Genomic DNA, 11,558 nt, shown 5'->3' with positions numbered 1-11,558 from the left:
ATCACCTGAAAACTGTACAGAAAATCTCTCGTAAATTGTGTCAAAACTACTAATACCCTAGAAGAATAAAGGTCCCTAGTAGCAAACAAGTCTGAAGAAGTGCCTTGTTGGAGGTTGGCTGAGTGAGAGTCTCTAGAAATACTCTTATCCAATATTTTGCTAAAAAAACTTTCGGAAGTTCGTACTACCTTTGCACTCCTTCCTACATATTCACACTATTTACACCCTATTCAATAACATGAAAGGCTTCTGTGTTTTCTGTGCAACAAAAATAGATGTTTTCTGGCTTCTTAGTAAATAACAGCCCATTAAGGAAAAACTTGCCATTTCATTTTTCACCTTTGTAGTCCATTAACTGTAATAGCTTTTAATGTACTTTAAGCATTCTTGAGCCTCTTGGGCTGAGTGAAAAGACACACCAATAACCAGAGTGTCTAAAGGTTATTTTGGTGATATCACCTTTCTCAAACCCTTCATTTAGTAGATCTTTATATTGTCCATCACAGTTTACAAATTTGACTACTATCTGTTTAGGGTTTGAGAAGTATTTGAAGCTCAAATCAAAATCAATCTCACAATGTGCTAGATGATATATAAATACGTAGCCGGAACTCAGTATCTTAAGGAATCACAAACAAATATATTAAGATTTAATAGGTAACATTAAAGAAGTGAAGTGAGAATGTAGACCTGAAATGTGTTAACTGTAAATATATTTACATATAGAAACCCATCAAGGTCTGTTTATACTCTTCTTGTCACATTAAAATTGAATATTCAGTAAAATAAACATATTGTGTAAGTATCTCTGTATGTATATACAAATGAAAATGAACAGGTAAAGTACGTTTACACAAGCAGTTGGACAGCAGACCCATGAATGAAAATTACTCTGTAGGTCAACTGGTAACAACTTTCTTTTAAAAAGGAATTTCTCAGAGAACAAACTAAAATCATACCACAGACCAGAATCAGAATTTAAGCAAAGTTCTGGATCCTTTGTGTGCTGACTTTGCTAGAGGACAGCTCAGGTAGAAGAGAACCTTTATTGATGCTAGAAAATTCCTTTGAGTCTTTCATATTTATAAAAACATACTCATATGTGTTTCTATATTTATTAAGGTGAATAAGCATGCTTGATGTATATTTACACCATATATATTATAAAATAATTTACTGTTGATAATATAGAATGAATATCTAATTATATAGGACAACATATTTATCATTAGTTTCCTTTTTGATGCATGACTGCTAACATGAAAATACATTTCTAATTATAACTTTGGAATTCTAATTATAAATTTGGCATATTTAAATTATTTTCCATTTTGCACTAGGGATATTTTTGAATTTTAATATTCCATTTTATAAGATATTAGCCAAAGGTCTAAGATTGCTCACATCACTACAGGGGGGCATAATATAAAAACAGAGAGAAAGACTGTGACTTTTTAATATGTGGATTTGGTAAAGTAATGCCTTAATTGCTGCTATCATAGTAGTCAAGAAGCAGTTATTGTTGATTATCTAAAAATTACTTAAGAAATTTCCATTAATATCACAGTTTAAAAGCTTTTCTGAAAGAAATAGTTTAGCTTCTTTTGTGAACATGGTGAATATTTTATATTTTGTTATAGAAAACAGCATGCACATTTTCAACAAGAGAGTGTCCTTCCCATAACACCTCAAATTACATATTCAATTTAAAATGTAACCATGACATTCAGGCTTCATTTGCTGTTGGTGTCAATCTAAAAAAATATAAATTGATGCAGACAGAAAATTCTAATCTGATGCCCTAGGGCCAGACCCAATACAACACTTAGGCATCTAAATTTGGTCTTAAAGCAGCTAACTTTTAGGTGTTTGTCCCCCAGAAGGGAATCTTGGGCTGAAGTGAGCTGGGTTTTACACTCCTGTATGGTGTATAGGGTAGATATTGCTGGGCAGGTACCAGCCGGGGGGTGTTTATGAGTGGCCACTGCTTCCAACATCACTTAATATTACCCAAGCCAGGTTATTGAAACTGGGATCTAGTGAAGTTAACAAGTAGAACTATGGTCTCTCTACAGTCAACACAAAATAATATGCAGCTATCTGGAGCTAGTAAATAGAGAAACTCTGGGAACAGGACTGAGCTATAAATTCCACTTTGCAGACTCTGTACGGCCAGTCTTTGGGTCAAACGAATGATGCTAAAATATACTTCACTCGTTTACACAAAGCACAGCGATTACGGATATTGCCCAGGAAATGTGTCACAAGTTAAATTCTCTCTTCTGCCTACAGGGAGTTAGGATCCACACCTCCAAGTGTGTGTGTGTGTGTGTGTGTAACTCGCAAGCCATTGATTATTTTGAAATCTTTTTTTGAAACACTTCAGAACAATAAGCAAGAAAAGGATCATGATTCAGCAGTCTAGACCTTAGGTTCTCTGCTACTTCCTCCTTCCTATGCTACTTCCAGATTTAACAAACATCAATGAATAGCTGAATGAGTATTCAGCCCCCATACAAAACATCAAAAATACACTTCCCACAACTTCAGACTGAGAGATCTGCAGGACCTCAGACAACAGCTGAGCCGGGTAAGTGATAAAATACACCTCAGCAAAAACTGAGGGACACTCTAGAGCAAACTCTTTGGCTCATAGAAACTTTACTGTACCTGAAAAGACTCAGAGCCTTAATTTTAAAGTAAAAAACTGAATGGATTTTTTTTCTAATATGGATTCATGTAAGTACTTTTTGTGAAATTTTACCTAATAAAACCAAATATGCATGATCAAATAGTCCATAATTACAGGTTACACAATTAGGTACTTGGTTTCGATGATGGCTGTCAAGTACTTGAACTAACATTGTGTACTTGAACTTACATTGTGTACTTGAACTTACCTGTTTCTTCCCAGGATCATTTGCAGTTCTATTGCCTGCTTTCAGTAAAGTTGGAAAATACGCTATCCTCTAATAAGGAAAAAATCCTGGAGCTCTAGGGTAATTGACTTCTCTGGTTACACAGATGACATCTTGAATTATGTATGAAATGTAGGGCAGAAGTGCTCTGCAGTGTCTCCTTCAGTCCCTCCACAACCTAACCCCTAGCAAATCTAAGGTTTCCTCTCATGGAACCCAGGCAGTGGGTAGAACTTCAGATGTGTACATTGGGTCTTGCCCCAACACCTCATCCTAGGATGTGGACAAGTTGCACATCTGGAGCCAGCAGCTGGAAAATGTTCCCAACACCCACGGTTTACACATGGTCTTTGAGAACAGAAACTCTTCCTGTTTTCCTGCATCAGATATTGACCCAGAGCCCGATGTAAACTTTCCATTTTTAATAGGCAGCGAATCAGATCCATAGAACCTAATTTGATTCTTGGTGGGATAATGACAACTTGAAAGCTGAGGTCACTCAAGGCTCTGCATACCAGAGCCTGAGAACAGATTTTGAAGACAGTCTAAAGGCAAATAAAAACAAAACAAAACAAACCTGCACATGAGATTTACTGGTAGTTTCAACAGACCCAGTAAAATAAACTCATTTTTGACACTAATAAAAGATCAGCTGAATTTTGAATAGAAATGCATATGATCTTTGAAAAACTGAATACCCTCAAACTGTTATTAAGTTTGCAAATGCCCATGAACTGTTTCTAAATATATTACACTATGTTGTGTGGACCAGGTAAATTAGCTCCTTTGTTTATGTTTATAACAGATAAATGGTATTTCCTCTCCTGTATCCGACTCATAGATCAGGTCACACAAATGATTTGCCCCTCTAACATATACTAAGTCTTTTCAAAATTTGGTGTGTTGATCAGTTGTCTCTGTTATAACTTTGTTCCCCCTTTAAATTATCTTTTGACTGTAAGTAAACTTTCCCTAAGCAGAGACTACTTCAGAGATTTTTGGTCTTTTTTTTAATGGAAGAGGGGACAAGAAGAGAAAAGACAGGGCCGCCTTTACCTGGCAGGATTTCCCAGGTTCTCTCAGGTTCAATTAAAAGCCAGTTGAGCTGCAGCTGATAGATTTCTGCCAACAAAAGTGGCAGAAGAAAACACAATCATGTTTAAATGCTTCATGATGCTTATTCAGAACTTCTCTTTTCCTCTCTTCCTTTTTCATTTGAATCAGATGATGAAAGTGATGGGGTTTCAACAATAAGAGTACCACGATCAACATATTTTTGTTTGCCTTTTAAAATATGATTGCATTCTAACTGATTTGCAGTGGTAAGGCACCATTTGGAAATCTGATTGCAAGCTCACAGTGACAGAAGTACATAATTACTATCTCCACAAATATCTATAAGTTAAATCACTTGTTTTAATACAGATTAGATTAGCATTAAACTTCCAAGATTGGTATGAGAGACATGATAAATGTAGTCATGACAGAAAAAAAATTTTAATTTAGTATACCCTATCAATCTAGATAGCCCATGAATATTTACCATTAATTCAGTAGGCTGGAACAGAGCGGGGGGAAAAAAGAACAAAAAAATAGAAGGTTTGACCTAAACAAGGACTGAGGAAAAAAGAGAATCCTCAGCAGTTTTACTGAGAACAGATCATGCAAAAACGTGAACTGGCAACAGATTGGAAAATAAATTTGGGGTACCATTATAAACAAAACTTTTAAAAACCTGAATGACATACAAAAACAGTAGCAATTCTTAAAATCTCTTTCTCTTTGCAGGATTTACCAGTCTGATTATACTTAAATGAGTAACTTCAAAGACTGAAATAAAATAATTTATGGAAATTCAAAACAAACCTATTTGATCACATCATACTTCACAGCAGGGATACAATTTGCAGGGGCTGAGTAAGGGCATAGTATAAGCTAAAACAGGTTGTGTGTGCAATGAACCAAACTAAATGGTTTATATAAAAGAAATGTTGTTTCCATTAATTTTTCTGGTAATCCTATTAAAAATGCCACCTGTCCAGAACAGAATTGTCCAGATTTTAATTCTTTTTCAAATCTCAGTGTTCAAGCACAAGACAGAGAAGGTATCATCTTATAGCTATTAAAATATGGCACAAAATGTCTTATTCTGAAATCTTCATTACTGCAGCAGCAGTTTCTCTGGCTCTGTTTCAATGTCTGGCTATTATACCTTTTACTTTTCCTCTCATTGTGCTCTAAGAACTGATTTTTCTGGTAAGTCCAAAGATTATTTTTTCAAAGAATATGTCATATTTCTTACCTCTCTTTAACCAAAATATTTCTAGTCTATAATATTTAAAATTCATATATATTAAGTAAATATAACATGAAATGTACCTTTTAAAATCCCCCCACTACCCCTCCAAAACCCTCTGTAACAACCCTGAGCAGGAACTTAACTTTGAATACCAACAGAGATGAAATGGTGTCATAATCAGCATAAGTGCATGTGGACTATTCACCTAGATCAAACACTTTGGTCATCTAGTCAATTAAATTTAAATCCCATTATATAATGTGTACCAGCCTCATTTTATGCAATTCCCTAATTTAATGGCTTGGTATTAGCCTTTTTCCTTTTTGCACACATGGACTAATTTTCACGGTGCTCAGTCCCTTTGGGAAGTAGGTCATTAAAGTCAGCTGGATGGAGACAGAAACTTAATACCTAAAGAGTGTTGTAGAAGGGTCAGAGACACAATAGTAATATAAAACTGTTTTTCACTCATCCTTCTTTGTAATATTTATGAAATTCCTCCCTCGTATAAATACTGTTCATTAATCTCAAGGACCACAAAGTAGAAGAACCAAGAAAGCTATCATCCTATTATAATTTAATTTGTGAAGCAAAAAAACAAATTAAAAATATAAAAATCACAATCACAATACCATTTAGCTGTTGAGAGAGTACTTGTTTTACACTGAAACAGAATAGCGTATAAGAAAGCAGAATGATAATATTATAGAATAAAGTAGAATAAAGTAGAATCATAATATTCAGATTACCTTTCTCAATGTGTATTCTTTTTGTCTCATGTCCCACGTCATGACCAGCCAGATCACCCTCCTTAGGTCCAGGCAAGACATTAGGTGACAAACCCATCAGCATTTGGTTCATAGATAGCCCATTCTGATGGACAGCTGGTAGACACAAGCACAGGCAGAAAGAAAATCAGCCATCATATTAACAATACAATTTTCTACTTATTTTATATGCTCTTCCTCTTAATTATACAAGAATTCTAACAATCACAAAGTTACTTAATTAGTGCTATCAGTATCCACACAGCAGGAGAGCACCTTCCTGTTAGTTCTGGTTTAAAACAATGCATTTTAAAAGGAAGAGTTCAGTATCCTAAGACAAAGTTAGATATTTGAAAACATTTTCTTGTTTATTTAACAAGAACAGAAATGCAAAATGAAGCAAACCAGAAAAGCATAGAAGGTTCTACGTGAGATACTTACTGATATTTTTTTTATTAGTTGTATAAAAACCCTTGTATATTAACGTTCCCAATATTCAGTCCCTAACTTACTTAAATTAAGCATTGTGGCCTTCCAGGTGATAAACACTGTTTTTCAAAATACACCATGCAACAGCAGAGTTGCTTATTTGCTCATCAGATACCTTGAAAAGCTCATTCCAACTGTTCTCAAACAGACCTTCATGAGTCTCAAACACACCTCAGAAACCCGTATAAGGTAGTTTGTATCCCTCTGCTTTTACCCTGAAAAATCATATTTGCAAGAAGCTTATGCCATTTTCAATGAAGCATATTTTCATATGTAACCCATATTTCTGTAGCAGTCATCTTACTCTTGCTGGCACCACAAAAGCAGATGTACTTAAGAATCAGGTGTGATATTAACAAATCAGATAGGAGAAAGAGTTATTTTATAAATAAATAAGTTACTGAAGTGATCCAGTATTTAAGGAACTCTGTTATGTTCACGTTGGAAGAACAACATGCAAAGGTCCCACTCCTCTCTGCTGGTAAGTAAGCAGAGTAATCTGAATAGTACCATTTCTTTAAAAAAAATTGTAATTCCTTAGCAAAAACAATAAGTAGCTCTCAATCTAATTAACTTTTGTATTTAGAGAACAATGGAAAAGGTCATCAACGGTTGTAAAAAAACCCACTATTCAATAAATTAAAAAAAAAAATTAAAACCACAGGGTTGTGAGTTTTTCTTCCAGAACTTTAGTTATGAACTCATAAAAACCTCGGGAAACAGATAGGTCACAGTATATGGGATGCCAGTTTAATCTGCACTTTGAATCGTCCAAGTGATAAGAAAACAGAATTTTCAGCTTGTCATGGTCAAGTCTCATTTATTTTCTTTGGTAAGTCATTTTTCATCACATAGTAATGAAAGATCTTTCATCTGAAGGTCAATGAAGAGTCAGCTTCCTGAGTCTGCGGAGAGCCTGAAAAGAAGTAGTCTAAAAAGACGCATGTGCTGCATCTAATCAACATGACTGCGTATTTTGTATAGCTATTTCACGGCTTTCTGTCTGCATGCCAAATCCTCCAGTTTCACGTACTAACAAATTCCACTGTGGAAAGACACCTTAAAAACACAAAAACCTGCACAGAAAAATAATAAAAGGAATGGACAAGTGTAATATGAATTTAAGTAAATAACCATAAAACAATATGTGTTTAAAACCTTAATTTCCAGACTGTTGCACTGGAATATCATAGAATTCAGGGTCTTTGCCATGTAATTTACATCCTGTACATTGAGCCTTGATAAAAATGATATTACTCTGAAACACCACAGTTTAATTTCACTCCACCCCTCGTGAGCTATGAAGTAATAATACTCTCTGAATCATGTTTCTCACCTTTGCAATTTTTCCTATTTAAAAATTTTTTAAAGTATGAACATTTTTAATTTATTTAACCTAATTCTTCTCTTTACCAAGCAATCCTACCATGTAAAATGTTGTTTATGAAGTCAGATTCAATTTAAAAATCAAACCAGAGTAACCAGATTAAATAAAACTCCATTTCTTTTAAAAAATGTTTACACTATATGTTCCGTTCTAAAATTAATCTTGCAAATTACTTCCCAGCTGCAATTCTGTATTTCATAGCTCATATCTTTATGTTTAATATGACATGATGGCAGTTTATATCAGTACCCGTTAATGTAGCATCAGATATTATGATACTGTAAACTGGGGAACATAATGTTGGGAGATAGTTATTGCAGCTGAACTTCTGAACATGATACATATGAGATCTGTTTAAGACGAGGGCATTTTGATTAGAAAAACCAGCTGCACCTAATCAAATTTAAAGTGGTGACAAGGAAAAAAATGTGACCTACGGATTCTGTCTGAAGAGCTCTCGGTCCGTGCAGGAGAGCTGGACACACTGCTGCTTCGATGAGAGGATGGATGGCTGCCAGGTCTTCGGCCCTCTTCAAGAGAAGGAGCAGGAGAAGGGCTGTCTGGAACACGTTCCTAGACCCCACAAAAAATAATTGCAAAAAAAGGCAATGTTAAACTAAGTCTCTGTGGTTTCCAAATACCAGTATGCTAAACTGAATCTCTCTCCTAAATCACAACGTATTCTTTCCTCTCTTAAGGTGTCTAGGGTTTGCAGAGTGTTCTCAAAGGAAACTTAGCAATTTTAGGACATTAGACCTTACATGTGAGTATGCAACATGAGCACTGCTCATCCTGTCAGGCTTTTAAATTGTCTTCTGGACTAATTATAAAAATAAGGGGTTTGTTTTCCTTTTGGGATTTATTTTCCCTGTTTGTACCGGCAAGTTGTTGAATTGGAAATACACATTTTGTTTACTTGCTTATAGACATTAGCCTTACAGGATGAGAAATTATGTACTTCTGTAAATAAATAAAAACTAGACACTGTTGTTTTAGGTTATGCTGAATTTCACTCCACATCTTAATTTCAAAGGGGCTTCTTGAGCAATGAGATCTTATAGAACTGCTATGGATCATCAAGAAAATATAATCTCCCTCCTGAACCTATACTTATAACATGGCTGATGAAAGTCCAAATGTCTGTTTATACCATGGAGCACAAACCTGGAATGAAACAGACTTTTTTGAAGAGTGTGGCCATATCACTACTTCAAAATGGGGAAAAATGCCCGTTCATGTTTTTCGATCCAGGGAGAAGCCGGGCATAGTAGCCAGGAGGGGCTACGATGCACTTCAAGATCTTCCTTGATTTTGAAAATCAGAGCATGAGGACTGTGATGGTTTGAACAGCACTTCTGCTACGTGAGAACCATCAGTATGTAGCAGATAGATATATCTGATATTTACACAGAACTTTGACAGAAACAATAAACAAAGGGAGCCGAGTGCAGAATAGTCCTTTCTAGAAAATTCTGTGTCTTTGCCTGCCATTTCCTTTTTATTGCTAATAGCTCCCAAGACTCTATGTCACTGCTAAAATATGTCTGAGTTAGGTTGGTTTGGTCAAATAGTGATAAAAATAAATAGTTCCTATAAGGGAAATGTGTTGGAGGGACTGAAAATATTAAACTAGGGATTTTTTTGTTGTTGGGTGTTTTTTCGTTTTGATAATTGAAAACCTGACTCAATGAAAAAAAACCCAACAACCCAAACCAAAAATAACAAACAAAAATGTATACATTCGAGTCAATAAAAGCTTTTGGTAATGAAATAATACAATTAGTATGTATTTAATGAAAATTTACTGCTGAAAATGGCTAAAAGTTTTCCTGAAGAGAGCATCACATTCCTCACACCACAAACTGCTTTTGTAGCAGTTATTATTTTTCATGCACAGTAGCTAGGCGAATATTTATTTCACTGAATGCATTCCTGTGAAACTAGCAACATGATCATCTATAGTAATCAATAGATTCTTCCAGGTAAGCTTTATAATAAATATTTGCTAAACTTGAGATTCTGATTGGAAAGGGATTCAATGTGCCTATTAATGGAGCAGGAGAAGTCTTTTCAGAGCAATGTTTCAAGACATTTAAGTGGATTCCACTTTAATGGTCTTGGGTTTTTAAGTCAAAAACATTGATGAGGATAGTTTAACTGCATCATAGGTTTAGGCTTATTATGACTTTGATTGTGTTTATATGTCCATGAACTGGGTATTCAAGAGGAGGATTATAATGCAGATGTTTCCAGATTTATTTCTTTAGATTTAGGAGGATTTAAGCACGTACAGCATACAGATTTGGTATAAATTGGAACATGCTATATTTAATCATTCATTTAATATATAATTTCACTGTTTGGCATACAATGTATTGTTCTTAGAAGGGTTTCATTAAAATGAAATCCAGTGAGCACATAAGATTTGAATACAGAGCTGCAGAGTAAATTAATTTATTTAAACAGCTTAATTTGTTTATCCTATTTATTTATGTGCACTTTTACAGCATGTATTATGAGATGGAGAGAGCAAAAGGAATGCACATGACAACAAAATATAATTACTGCACAAACAAAACAGATAATTAATTTTGTTCACATATAATACGACATAGCAGACAAACTCTATGAGAAAACTATATATACTGGCTTTATCAATTCACACCCGTTGCCCCAACAAAACATAGGACTGAACTATGCAGAAATAGAAAAGAAATTAATTTAGTACCTTAGCACGTTTTTTATATCCTTGCCTCATACTTCCAGAATCAATAATAGCAATAATAGCTAGTCTATAGCAATTTTTTGTATTTATCAAAACTAGCTGCAATAATAAATGGAAATGGTACTTATAATAAATTTAAATACTCTGTAGCTCTAAAAAGTCATAGTGATAAACTAATGGTGCTGGAATATCAATATAAGCTGTCTCCCTTACTACAGATTTTGTGTAGAAAAGATGGATTTTGTCTGTTTTGTCTATTAACTTTAGATTTAGACCTCACTTTGAAATTTTTTGAAAAAGGAAATCCGCAAAAATGTGCTCAGTAAATAACTCAGATGGTCAGAGCTATTTTGTAACTTCTGCAAAATGCCACTTTTGTACAAGTAAGTCTACATGACACAGCAGAGAAACAGGATTTACTGTGTTATAATCCTAACAATAGAAACCACCTGTTATACTGTCCACTGTCCAGTATTTTTCCTAAAACTTGTCCACTCCCAGAACAAACTCAATTCCACTTAATTAAAGATATCTCTAGAGAACCTGGTGTTGGCTGGTACTGTAATGAGGTTCATTGTCACCCAACAAACAAACAACAAATAAATAATTACATAAATAAAATCTGAGTAACTTTGCTAAAATTAAGTATGAGGCAGAAGCTGTGCAGGGTTCAGTTTGAAACCAACACATCTGATTGTAAGTTTCTAAATGCAGTTTTGATGCATGAGCTAGAGATGAAACTTTGGACACCTGTAACTAGGATACCACATGAAGGGGCCCACCTTGGAGGTAAGTGTCTCCCATTTCAGTCAATTGAGTCATTGACAATAAAGTCAATGGAGCCTCCTCCAAAACTAGATATCAACGGCTCAATTCAGCTACTCACATTTGAGCCATTTGAGCTGCTGAAAGGTTTTGAGATGTCCACACCAGGTCCACCAGACAGGACCTAAAGAAGATGTGCTGCCTCACT

General features: G+C 34.8%; 1 protein-coding gene across 4 annotated transcripts in view; it reads right to left on the bottom strand.

Moving 5' to 3' along the window:
- DACH1 (dachshund family transcription factor 1) overlaps positions 1-11,558 on the bottom strand; it is a 365,706-nt gene that overhangs the window by 94,731 nt on the left and 259,417 nt on the right. For 2 of the 4 annotated variants that reach the window (XM_082013958.1, XM_082013959.1), the window contains 2 exons: positions 8,298-8,433; positions 5,967-6,101 (listed from right to left, as the gene is read on the bottom strand). The exons of the other annotated variants lie outside the window; for them this stretch is intronic. In XM_082013958.1, the coding sequence (XP_081870084.1) occupies positions 5,967-6,101; positions 8,298-8,433 (271 nt within the window). The remainder of the gene's footprint in view (positions 1-5,966; positions 6,102-8,297; positions 8,434-11,558) is intronic. 4 annotated transcript variants of the gene reach the window in all.

The sequence above is a fragment of the Phaethon aethereus genome (assembly GCF_964289735.1).
Source record: "Phaethon aethereus genome assembly, chromosome: 1".
NCBI lineage: Eukaryota > Metazoa > Chordata > Aves > Phaethontiformes > Phaethontidae > Phaethon > Phaethon aethereus.
Note: the sequence above shows the minus strand (reverse complement) of the source record. Positions and strands in the feature narration are given on the sequence as shown.